Raw genomic sequence first — 12,243 nt, 5'->3', positions numbered from 1 at the left:
GTACAGTTGAACGACCGAAGTGGTTTGGATTCCACTATAATCAGTAGTAGTGCTCTCAACGGGTCGGATTTCCGTTCTGGAAATCGTTGCACAAGATTTGGTAGGAAACACGAAAAATCATAGTTTTCCACAGAAAATTTCCCACAATTGTCTTAACTTTTGCAAGGTGACAGGTAGAAAAAGGCAAGACTTGGGGAATGTAACATAATTGAGATAACCCATACAAACGCACAAATTCTAAGCGAGATAAGAGGCTAAGGTTACGAAATCGGTGTTGGTCAAAAACATAAGTTAGCCGATTGACTGTAAGGCCAACATTATTAGTTAGTAATAATGCCCACCACACTAGAACTGAAAGTCTCCCCCAAGATTTTAACTGACGGTTGTAGCTGTCCAATGGAAGTAGTAGTAATATTGGTTGACTTACCCAGAGGCACTACGTACCTTTTATTAGGGTTAAGCTTGACTTCGGATACTGATTCGTAGAGCCGTACGTGCTGTAATAAAACGTTGAAGTCGGCGTGACCAGTCGTGAAACATGTAACATCGTCCATAAATGAGTAAACTCGCACAGAAGTATGACATATAGTGACACCATGAAGGGCATGTCGGACATTATATAGAAATGCCCCTAAACTTAGAATAAAAAGCTGACAGCTCACGGGAGTGCCCTGTTGTATGCCATTACTAATGCGAAAGGCAGAACTCAGGTATCCATTAATTTTGAGTTTAATTGTCCAATTATAAAATAACAGCTTAATCAAATTACAGAAGTCAGCGCCAAATCCATAGGCTTGAAGACAAGAAAATAAATATGTATGGTTCACTCGATCAAAACCATTAGAATGGTCCAAAGCAACTAAAGCCGCATCACATTGGTCAATATCTTGATAGTAGGTGATGACGTCGCGTATAGCAGAAAGAATATCTTGGGCACGTTTATGTGGTAGGGCACCATGTTGGATAGGCCCAACAAGCTGGGCAATAACAGGTTGTAATCGGGCACTAATACATCGACTAATAATTTTATAATCGCAGGTGAGCAAAGACATAGGTCTATAGTCCGTCACTGTACGAGGATGAGTCTTCTTCGGAATTAACACAATGACAGCAGTTCGAGAAGATTCTCTCAAAATACCTACTTGCAGTACATAATTCATCCATTCAGTAAGAATGGGCCCCATTAAGTGAAAAAAGGTCTTATATAACTCTACCCCTAGGCCATCTATGCTAGGCGTTTTAGAATTCGGAGCTGTGAGGAGTACTTGCTTCACTTCCTCCTGAGAAAATGGTTGAGTGAGCGCTTGTCGTTATTCCGCCTTTAATCTATGCGGCAGATGGGCAAAATAGTCAATGGGGATTGCTGCAACAACATCCTGCAAATTTAATATTTTTTGTAGTAACGAAGGATGATAGCTTATATATCAGAAAACTTAGTGACGGAGTCTTCATGTTCATCAGTAATACTTTCAATAAGTTGGGACCTAGAGCGCTGACGCTCACGCAAAACTTGATATACAGACACACACTCATCGGAATCCATGGATGGTTTTACTACAAATGTGAATTCCCGCTCGCTAACGACGACCTACTTGGCAACGGAGGCCATGAAGCGAACGTCGCTTGTAGAGGGATAAATAGTTGAGGTCTTTTGAATTTGGCTAATCAGAGTGCTCCTTTAACCGTGTATATTCGATGATAACCGTTTGGGATAAGATCAAATCTGCTCCCCATGTAATTTTATAACAAAATGACGAGTGTCTATTTACTTTGTTCCATGGTTCTTCCATATTCACTTTCAAAAGATTGGCAACAGTTGGCATTTAATAAAGTTGATGCGGTTATTGCTTCTAGTACACAATCGCTTACAAAAAGAAGCAACAAATGCATCAAATGTGGGAGATGGATTTAGAACACCTAAATGGCGCATGCCTAGCACATCTTGTGCTGTTAGGATATCTGAAACAGTATGTGCCTAAAAGGCGTACCTAGAACATGACAGAGATATGTCCCAAGTGACGATATAAAAACAAATGACTGTTAGAGTGCAACACTGAGCCAGTTATATAAATGCTAAGTTTGTGGTACATAGTTGCAAATATCAATTGGGTGTAACGAGTACCTAAAACTGTAGGTAGCTGAAGTACATACTTAGCACATGAATATCATATGTGCCAAGTGCCAGGTACCTAAAAAGTAGCTGGGATATCTAAATGGCACATACCTAACACATCTTGTGCTGTTAGGGTACAGCCCTTCAAATGTTAAAAAAAAAACAAATCAATACAAACATTAGATATTTTGAAATGGCGTAAAGGTATAAGTATCAAGTAAAAATATAGTGCAAGACCAATTATTTCTATTTTTCGCCTGGAGTCGCACTTTTGTCGTTCGTCCTTTTTGCATTTTCTCTTCTGCCGTGCTACCATTGCCAGAAAATGTATAAGAATATAAGTAAATAAATAAATAAATACGATTGTTGTATTACAAATGGATTGTTGTTGTACATTTATGTGAATGGGTGGGAAATATCTCTTTGCCCACCCATTCACATAAATGCTTATTCATCCTTATTGGTTAGTCATTACAAGCTAAAAGGGAAAAAATATCAACTTCCCTGCTATAGAAGCACCGGCAACATACTGGTAATCTGGATCAATATTTGAGTCATCAATTTCAGATCCAGAATCAAAAGCAAAACTCATCACTCATATTCCATATTTCTTCTTCGGATACATTTCCCATTTTGATTCAAAAATGCATATAAAGACGCGGGAAAAGTATGCCAATTGTTATCGCTCCAACTCGCTCTGCACCGGATGCACTGACACCTGGACTTTTTTATAAATACTAAAAGGAGCAGAAAGTGAGAAGTCGAAAGTCGTCTACGGATAGCCATCCAATGTTCAAATTAACGGAAATTTCAGCACGTCGGGGAGACGTGATCCGCCCACTGAAGGAAAGAAAAACATCACGGCTATGTGACGTGCTGAGACTTGAATGTGTTAAACGAAGATTAAAAGAAAATAGAAAAATAAAAACGGTTATACTGACAATTGTGTTTAGATTATTTCGAGAAATCTTAAAGAAAATTCTGATTAGCCCGTAGATAATTAATTACCTACATCAAGAATCACAGTTTAATAAGGACCTCTGGTAACTCGACTTCGTGATAATTATCCTGAATAACTTAAGTAATAGTTTAAATATGATTATGATAAATCTGAGAATTTTTAAAGCATGTAAACTGTAATGTATTTCAGCTTAAAACATACAGATTGTCCGATAAGCCCCTGTACTCCTAAGTTTAAGTATCACAGAGACCAATGTGGGACTAATTTTAATTCATGTATTTACTACGTAGTGTAATTCAGCACATACACCTATGAATTATCTATCCAGTAGATTCATATGTGCTCCATCGTGCTGTATCCAAAGATGTTTGCGTCTCCATGTCCTATTTGAACTGTTCCGGAGCATCTGAGGCGTTATCGTTCGAAAGGCTTCTTTCAGATTGTCGTCCAAATCTTCATCTGTTCTGTATTGTCGATGAAAGACACATTACTCGGTTATTCCCCATAATGAGTTGTCTGGTGTTGGTGGTTCGTGAGGGCCATTTCAATGGGAACGGAAATATTGGAGAACCACACCCAAGCCTGCTCTCAAGCAGTGTTTGAAAGCATAGATAACAAACTGTGATGTCTGTGATTTTGAAACCAGTGTTATCAATACCACGACTAAAATAACACTAATACAGTTCTCTGAGATATTCAACCCTAGGTGTACGGGGACTTCTGGAACGCTGTACAAACTGTTTCTAAACGTTGTTTTCTTAACCCTTTTTCCTTGTAGCGAATGTTGCTTGTTTTTGTCTTAATGTGCATGGCAGTCGGAGAAACACACTCTCAAGATCAATGTAAGTACTTTTCCTTTTTTTCTTAATAGTAGTTTGATGGAAATTATCTATTCACAGTTACTAATACACGCAAAGAATGTGACCAATACCATGTTGTCATATTTATACCTTGTCACACTTTAGTTTTTATACGAATTTTAAGACGAAAAAATATCCACAACTGGCATAAATGTATTTATTTTTAGGAACCTGTGTGCAGACTGAATATATTCTATTTTGTATGATTAATTTCATATATTGGGGATACGAAGGCATGATTTATTGGATTAAGTGGAAGTAGAATATTTATTGCGTTAAATCTACATCTAGCGGGGTATGTCTGGATTTAATATATATATCGGGTGTCAAAAAATTCCACCGACAAACTTCGGGAGTTAAATCCTCTCATACGAAGAAACAAAAATGCTTAGTAAACATGGATCCGGAAACGCGTTGTTTCGGAGATATAAGGCGCCGAAACCGTGGGAAATGAATCTTCAAATGCGTATATTTCAGAAACTCTTCAACGTAGACGGTGCGGTTTGAAAACTCACCAGCGAAGTCATACCTGCTCTTGTTAAACATCCATGTTTCATAATCTTGCAATGCCTGCGGAAGGGATTCCCCAAAGGAGCGTAGGGATTCCCGGATAATCTGCCGAGTGAAGATGGCTCGAAAGGGATATGAATGGACGACTTCCTCACCTGTTACCAGTACCTCCTTGTACGAAGACGATAACTCAAACGGATACAAAATGGTGGACACTTGTATACCTGCTGTGTGTGGTTGCATAACCGCCACATACGGATGGTGCCCAATAATGAAGTTTGGAATATTAAGTACTGTGAATATGCAGTCGAAAGTTCGTAGTAAGGCACGTGCGGTGTTGCTACAGCATAACACATGAAGCAGAATGATTGAAATTATGAAAATACTTAATGCAAAGGAAAACCCCAAATAGCACGATAGCGAATACAGTCAGCACATTTCCAGATATAAGTAATGTTTAGCAATGGCTAGAAATATCGTTATGTCTAGTGAACTGAGTGAATGTCACTAAAGAACGAGACCCAATATTAGGTACATTACATGAATGATCTGATTAAATGTATAAGAGATTTGTGATTTGAAATCATATGCATTATCTTAATAAGTCTGCAACCGTCTACCTGATTTCAATGGTACTTGTTCCTTTCAGTTGTTGCACCGTTACGTGATAAGCAAGGAAGCAACAGAAAGCAAGGTTGCACGTTGACGCGCCGTGTCGCAAGGTCAATCCCCACTAAGAGTCCAAGCTTTGGACTCAACAACCAAGAGATGGATCGGATCGCATTTGAAACTTTAGGTCCCGTCTCCATATAGCGCCGCTGCTGAAAAAGGACGTTGAACATCTTAACAAATAAACAATCAAACAATAAACAATTGTTATAAACGTACAATTGAATGATACTGTAGTGCGCGAATGTGATATGTAAATGTTACCGTTTCGGGTACCCAAGCCGCTCGTGTTAACGAATTCCAAAATATGTAAACAGAACAATAAACCACCTTCATATTTTATACCTTGTCTTTATTCCTCCATTTAAAGTTACATCAAGATTGTCTTCGTGTCCATTTTGTTAGGTCTATAAGGCGGGGGCGTTATTACAAAATAATAATTATAACGTTCTCTTCTCATGTTTGTTTTTACCATTCTGAGTGGCTTTCTTCAGTTTCACAAGTCGAATGCCAAGATGGTACCTCTATAAACGCTCTGGCCCCAAGATCGCCTACATTTGTGTCTGAACTTTAGTCGTCGGATGTAATTAACTCTCATAATGTAAACAGATTTAGGCTGCATTCAAATGCACACGCAGTCGAACTCTGGAGGGTATTGTCGATCATTAAAAACAAAAACAACATTGATTATCATTTTACCGTGTGTAAGGAAATTGGTTTCTGGTCTTCTTTAAATATTAAAACATATTTAATACTCTTCTCATGTTTGTTTTTGCTTACAATGCAACTGCTGGAGCCTCAAATCTATACGCCTATTCCAATTTAGCACACCAGAGTAGATTAAGTGTAGAGAGAACCGGGTAGATCCTTGTGTTCAGTAGCCGATCTTGAAAGTAAAAACTGGAGGGGGAGGGGTGTCGGTATTTTGCTATGTAAAATACGTAATTTGGACTGCGTTTAGGTATTTATGACATTAGCGATTTTCTAGTAACGCAGCAAAATTGGGGGACCAAGGCCCCCCGACCCCAGCCTAGATTCGCCACTCTTTGTTCAACCATTCTGAGTGGCTTTCTTCAGTTTCACAAGTCGAATGCCAAGATGGTACCTCTATAAACGCTCTGGCCCCAAGATCGCCTGCATTTGTGTCTGAACTTTAGTCGTCGGATGTAATTAACTCTCATAATGTAAACAGATTTAGGCTGCATTCAAATGCACACGCAGTCGAACTCTGGAGGGTATTGTCGATCATTAAAAACAAAAACAACATTGATTATCATTTTACCGTGTGTAAGGAAATTGGTTTCTGGTCTTCTTTAAATATTAAAACATGTAAGAATTATTTCAATTTCACACGATAATTTTAACTGAGTCCAGAATATTCAACAAAAAGACATTGTCCTTGAAATGACAGTACATAGCGTTTTTCTTACGTCCGAAACTGTTTATAGGAACAAAAATACAATAGAAGAGATAAAATAAACATTGACTAACAGAGTCATGCTGTTAGTGGGATTCGACTCTAAGCCATATGACAGACGAGCACATAAAGAAGCTAATCTACCGAAGACTGACGTGTATTCTGGAAGCGACTGTGCTTGTGTGCAGTGCTTACTGTCAGTGCTTTATAAAACACCGTAGTGGGAAATGGAGTTTACTTGGGCAGAATTAAGTGATATGCATCTGGCATATGATGCAGCTTTGGGAAATGCAAGGCAGGCACAAAGATTGTATAGAGAACGTTTTCCAGAACGACGGTGACCCCATCACACTACATTTATGTCAATTGATCGGCAGCTGCGAGAATCAGGTTCCTCACATATTCACCGGCCTGATGCAGGAAGACCACAAACAGTGAGAACACCAGCATTCGAAGAGAATGTGTTGGACCAATTTGAACAAAATCCCTCAACAAGCACGCGGGTCGTTGGACATGTGTTGCATGTTCATCACCAGCAAGTGTGGAACGTCCTACATGAAGAACATCTCTATCCATATCATCCTGAAAGAGTACAAGTTTTGCGTCCTACAGAATATCTCAAACGTGTGCGATTTGCCCGATGGTACCTGCGGCAGTGTGTGGAGAATCCGCAGTTCGCGCGGCATGTTTTGTTCACGGATGAGAGTAGTTTTACTCGTGACGGATGATACAATGCTCATAATAGGCATGTATGGGCAGCAAACAATCCGCATGCAATGTTTTGCCGAGGTTATCAAGAATGATTCACAGTTAATATGTGGGCCGGTATAGTGGATAATGTGTTAATAGGACCTTATGTACCTCCACGACTGAACATGCATACTTACAGTGTGTTTCTTTCAGAGGTACTCCCGGATCTGCTAGAAAATGTTTCCTTGCAGTCCGGCGACAAATGTGGTTCCAGCATGACAAATCTCCACCCCATCGGCCGCGGTGTGTTCAAAATGTACTTTCTGATATGTTTGGGAATCGATGGATCGGGCATGGTGGTCCTGTAGCATGGTCTCCTAGATCACCGGATATGACACCTATGGACTTTTACCTATGGAGATACATCAAGGAGTTAGTCTACCAGACACCAGTGAAGAATGAATTGGATCTTGTGAGCTTGTCGAGGCTTCCACAAGAATTCGTGTTAACCACGACGTTTTTCCTCGTGTGCGAGACGAAATGCTTCGACGCTATCTCTTGTGCATTGAAGTCAATGGTTCACATTTTTAGTAGATTTCGTAACGTTGTAAGGTACAAAAGAATTACAAACACCATTTCCTGTATTGACTCGTCTTCTTCTGTCTTTGTGCTTTGTGTATTTTATCTGTGTGACTGGAGGTTATGCTTTACAGCATTGCACGCCATTAACTATGCCACTAATATGCGAATCACATTATCGCTGTTCCCAGGAGGGCATTTGTCAGCTGCTTCTTACGTATGTTAATACTATACTCCACAATGCTGCATATCTTAACATACATTTGTCCACGATAATTTATGTACATTTTGATAGCGGGTTTGCATCTAGTTTCAACAGCTCTCAATCACTCTGCTTCGTGAGTGTTATGCTATAGCAACACCGCACGTGCCTCACTACGAACCTTCGACTGCATATTCACAGTACTTCATATTCCGATCTTCATTATTGGGCACCATCCGTATGTGGCGATTATGCAACCACACACAGCAGGTATACAAGTGTCCACCATTTTGTATCCGTTTGAGTTATCGTCTTCGTACAAGGAGGTACTGGTAACAGGTGAGGAAGTCGTCCATTCATATCCCTTTCGAGCCATCTTCACTCGGCAGATTATCCGGGAATCCCTACGCTCCTTTGGGGAATCCCTTCCGCAGGCATTGCAAGATTATGAAACATGGATGTTTAACAAGAGCAGGTATGACTTCGCTGGTGAGTTTTCAAACCGCACCGTCTACGTTGAAGAGTTTCTGAAATATACGCATTTGAAGATTCATTTCCCACGGTTTCGGCGCCTTGTATCTCCGAAACAACGTATTTCCGGACCCATGTTTACTGAGCTTTTTTGTTTCTTCGTATGAGAGGATTTAACTCCCGAAGTTTGTCGGTGGAATTTTTTGACACCCAGGATATATATCCAATGTATCCCAACTTATTGTTGTATCTCCATTATAATACCAGTACGTTATAAAGTGGATACTTCATAATTCACAATAATCCTACAAGCGTCCATGTTACTTTTTCAAAACGATCCAGAAGATTTATTATTATTATTATTATTATTATTATTATTATTATTATTATTATTATTATTATTATTATTATTATTATTATTATTATTAAAGCGCATGTTCAACAGAGCATATTCCTACCTTTTCTGCCTAGGGCAATCCGAATGATTTACGTTTGTGAAACATAAACAGAACTCGAGTTGAGTTGGTTTTGAGTTTAATGTCCCGTCCAGCAGCGAGGCTATATGAGACGTGGACCTACTGATTAATGTGGAATCCGAACCACATGAGCTCTCGCTGGGAATCGAACCCAGGTGTCCCACGCCAAAGGCGCGTACGCTAACCGCTTAGCCACAGAGGAGCTCAAAACAGAACTCGAATGCGGGGCGACACCAAGGGAGTGGCTATGAAAGCAATAATATAGTACGGTATATTGTTCTTAATAAGATGTTAATTCTCCAAGAATGTTCTGAGACATTATCATAGTAATTTTTTTAAATAACTTCTTTTTAAGGTGAAGTGAACAAAACTCATTATAAGTCTTATTCATCCCGCATTTCTGGGGGACTATATGCAAAGCGTGGTCAGTTTCCCTTCATGTCAAGAATGCTTTACCTGGAAATAGATAACAGTTATCGGGGATGCGGATCCACCATCCTCAACGAAGAATGGATTCTCACTGCAGCTCATTGCATTCCTAAGTAAGTTATTTTCTTAATTTGGAGTATTTTTTTTACTGTTTTTTTTTAAATCTCCAATATAAGACGTAGACATCAAAAGTAATATACACAATAAGTAAACTTGTCAAAATGGGATAAAACTGAAATGGTAGTAAGATAGTTGATGTCATGTGAAAATAGATGTCACACTTTTACGTATATCAAATACACGGTGCTAAGTTCTTAGATGAAAAGATTTAATTCTTCAGCAAATGGAATATATTTTACGTTAAAAGTATCCAGCTAGATATTTTTATATATTAAGAGAAAATTGGCCATTCATTGGTTTCCCTTACCAAATCTTTATGCTAAATACAGTAGACTCCGAGTATCCGGCCTAATGTGACGGAAGGGCAGGCCGGATAACAGAAAAGCCGGATAGCTCGGAGTTCTATGAACTCCTTTCTTTTCCACGCCAATAATTTCTCCTCCATACAACTTTTTCCCTTTATCATCCATTTTCAAATCTTTACTGTAGTACACTTAAAAAAAAAATAACCATACCCCAGGAACTACGAATACACACAACTGTACGTAAATCAGCAAGCGTACTGTATTGAGGTCTGTTACACTGAAGAAACAATGAACAAGCAGCAACACTGCTCTTTTCCTGTCACAACTTGTATTTTACATACGACATGTGGATGAAATTCCGGCTGAGTTAATTTTAGCTGGAGGCGAAAAATTGTGGAACAAGATACACAAACTCATTCTCCTTATCTGGAACAAAGAAGAATTGCCACAAGAGTGGAAAGAATCAATCATTGTTCCAACTCACAAGAAAAGCGACAAAACTGACTAATAACTATCGAGGCATTTCTCTTCTGTCAACATCCTATAAAATCCTTTCAAATATTCTATTAGCAAGACTGACCCCATACGCAGATGAAATTATTGGAGATTATCAGTGCGGATTTAGACGAAATCGATCAACTATCGACCAAATATTTACCATTCGCCAAATACTCGAAAAAAAGTGGGAATACAATATCCCGGTACATCAACTATTTATTGATTTTAGAAAAGCTTATGACTCGGTTAGGAGAGAAACATTGTACAACGTTCTTACAGAACTTGGAATACCGAGAAAGCTAATTGGATTAATTAAGATATGCTTAAGTGAATCCCAAAGTAAAGTCCGGGTAGGAAAATTTTTGTCCACGAGCTTTCACGTCCAAAATGGCCTGAAACAAGGAGATGCGTTGTCGCCATTATTATTTAACTTTGTGCTGGAATACGCCATAAGGAAAATCAAAGATAGCAACCAGGGCCTACAGTTGAACGGTATTCACCAGGTGATGGCATATGCTGATGATGTAAAGTTAATAGGGGATGATAGGAGAACAGTAGAAATAAATGCAGAGATCTTATTAAATGCTTGCAGGGACATGGGTTTAGAAGTAAATGCAGAGAAAACTAAATACATGGAAGTGCGTCGGGACCGTAATATGGCAAATTGTGGGGGCGTTAAAATATTAAATAATACTTTTGATAAAGTGGATACTTTCAAATATTTAGGATCAATATTAACAGAGGAAAATCATATTCTCGAAGAAATTAAATGTCGACTAAAAGCAGGGAATTCGTGTTACTATTCGGTTCAAAATCTCTTGTCGTCGCGAATTCTGTCAGAGAATTTGAAGCTTAAAATATATAAAACGATAATCATGCCTGTTGTTCTGTATGGTTGCGAAACATGGTCGCTTACTCTGAGGGAAGAACATAGACTGAAAGTATTTGAGAACAAGATCCTGAGAAGAATATTCGGACCCAAGAGGAACCAGAATGGGGAATGGCGGAAACTTCATAACGAGGAACTACATAGTTTATACGGGTTACCCAACATTGTTAGGGTCGTCAAGTCTAGGAGGCTTAGGTGGGCAGGTCATGTAGCTAGAATGGAAGAAAGTAGAAACGCTTTCAAAGTCTTGACTGGTAGACCCATAGGAAAACGACCATTTGGAAGACCTAGGCGCAGATGGGAGGATAATATTAAGATGGATCTCGCAGAGATAGGAATACAAAGTAGAAACTGGATGCAGTTAGCTAAGGATAGAAGTCAGTGGAGAGCTTTTGTGAACGCGGCACTGAACCTCCGGGTTCCATAGGCCATAGAGTTAATTAGTTAGTTAGTTCACGTAGGAGGATCATAGCAGACGCCCGCTTCTAATGCCTTGGCAATGTTGCCATTGCAACGCCTTGTCTTCCTTATTCGATAAAAGAAAAGTAGGCCGGAAAATACGGTGAACGGATTGTCGCAAGCCGGATACTTGGGAGTCTATTGTATACACTACAGTTACTTACTAGCTATTCCCCCCAAAAAACGATAACTATTTTTTAAGTATATTGTCGCCTATATTCTCATAGAAACAAACTATTGCTTCTACAAGAAAAGGATGAGTACAAATGAAGAGTAAGAGCAAATCTTTAGACTACGTTAATCATATCTCTGCTAAAGTAAATATATATTTTCTTACGAAAGGAGGCACGGTGGTTGAGTGGTAGAGAGCTTACTTCTTGTGCGTGTGGTCCCTGGTTCGATCCCTGACAAAGTAAAATTGTGGTAGACAACATCGTGTCCGTGGGTTTTCTCGGGGTACTCCCGTTTCCATCCACATTCCTGTTTAACCTATTCTTCCACCATCGTTCGATTTTCTTAATCATTGCCTCCCTTAGCCTAAAGGGCATAATCGTCTCACCTTAAACTGATATATTTCACTTTTTTTTTTAATCAA

General features: G+C 39.2%; 1 protein-coding gene across 1 annotated transcript in view; it reads left to right on the top strand.

The window, feature by feature from the left end:
- Window positions 1-12,243, top strand: part of LOC145693969 (chymotrypsin-1-like) — a 150,255-nt gene that overhangs the window by 109,175 nt on the left and 28,837 nt on the right. The window contains exons 2-3 of the mRNA XM_081770129.1: window positions 3,853-3,916; window positions 9,304-9,490. Coding sequence (XP_081626255.1) covers window positions 3,856-3,916; window positions 9,304-9,490 — 248 coding nt within the window. The 5' untranslated portion in view covers window positions 3,853-3,855. The remainder of the gene's footprint in view (window positions 1-3,852; window positions 3,917-9,303; window positions 9,491-12,243) is intronic.

This window comes from Thermobia domestica, chromosome 9 (assembly GCF_964235325.1).
Source record: "Thermobia domestica chromosome 9, izTheDome1.hap1.1, whole genome shotgun sequence".
Classification (NCBI taxonomy): Eukaryota; Metazoa; Arthropoda; class Insecta; order Zygentoma; family Lepismatidae; genus Thermobia; species Thermobia domestica.
This window is presented reverse-complemented; position numbering and strand designations above follow the sequence as displayed.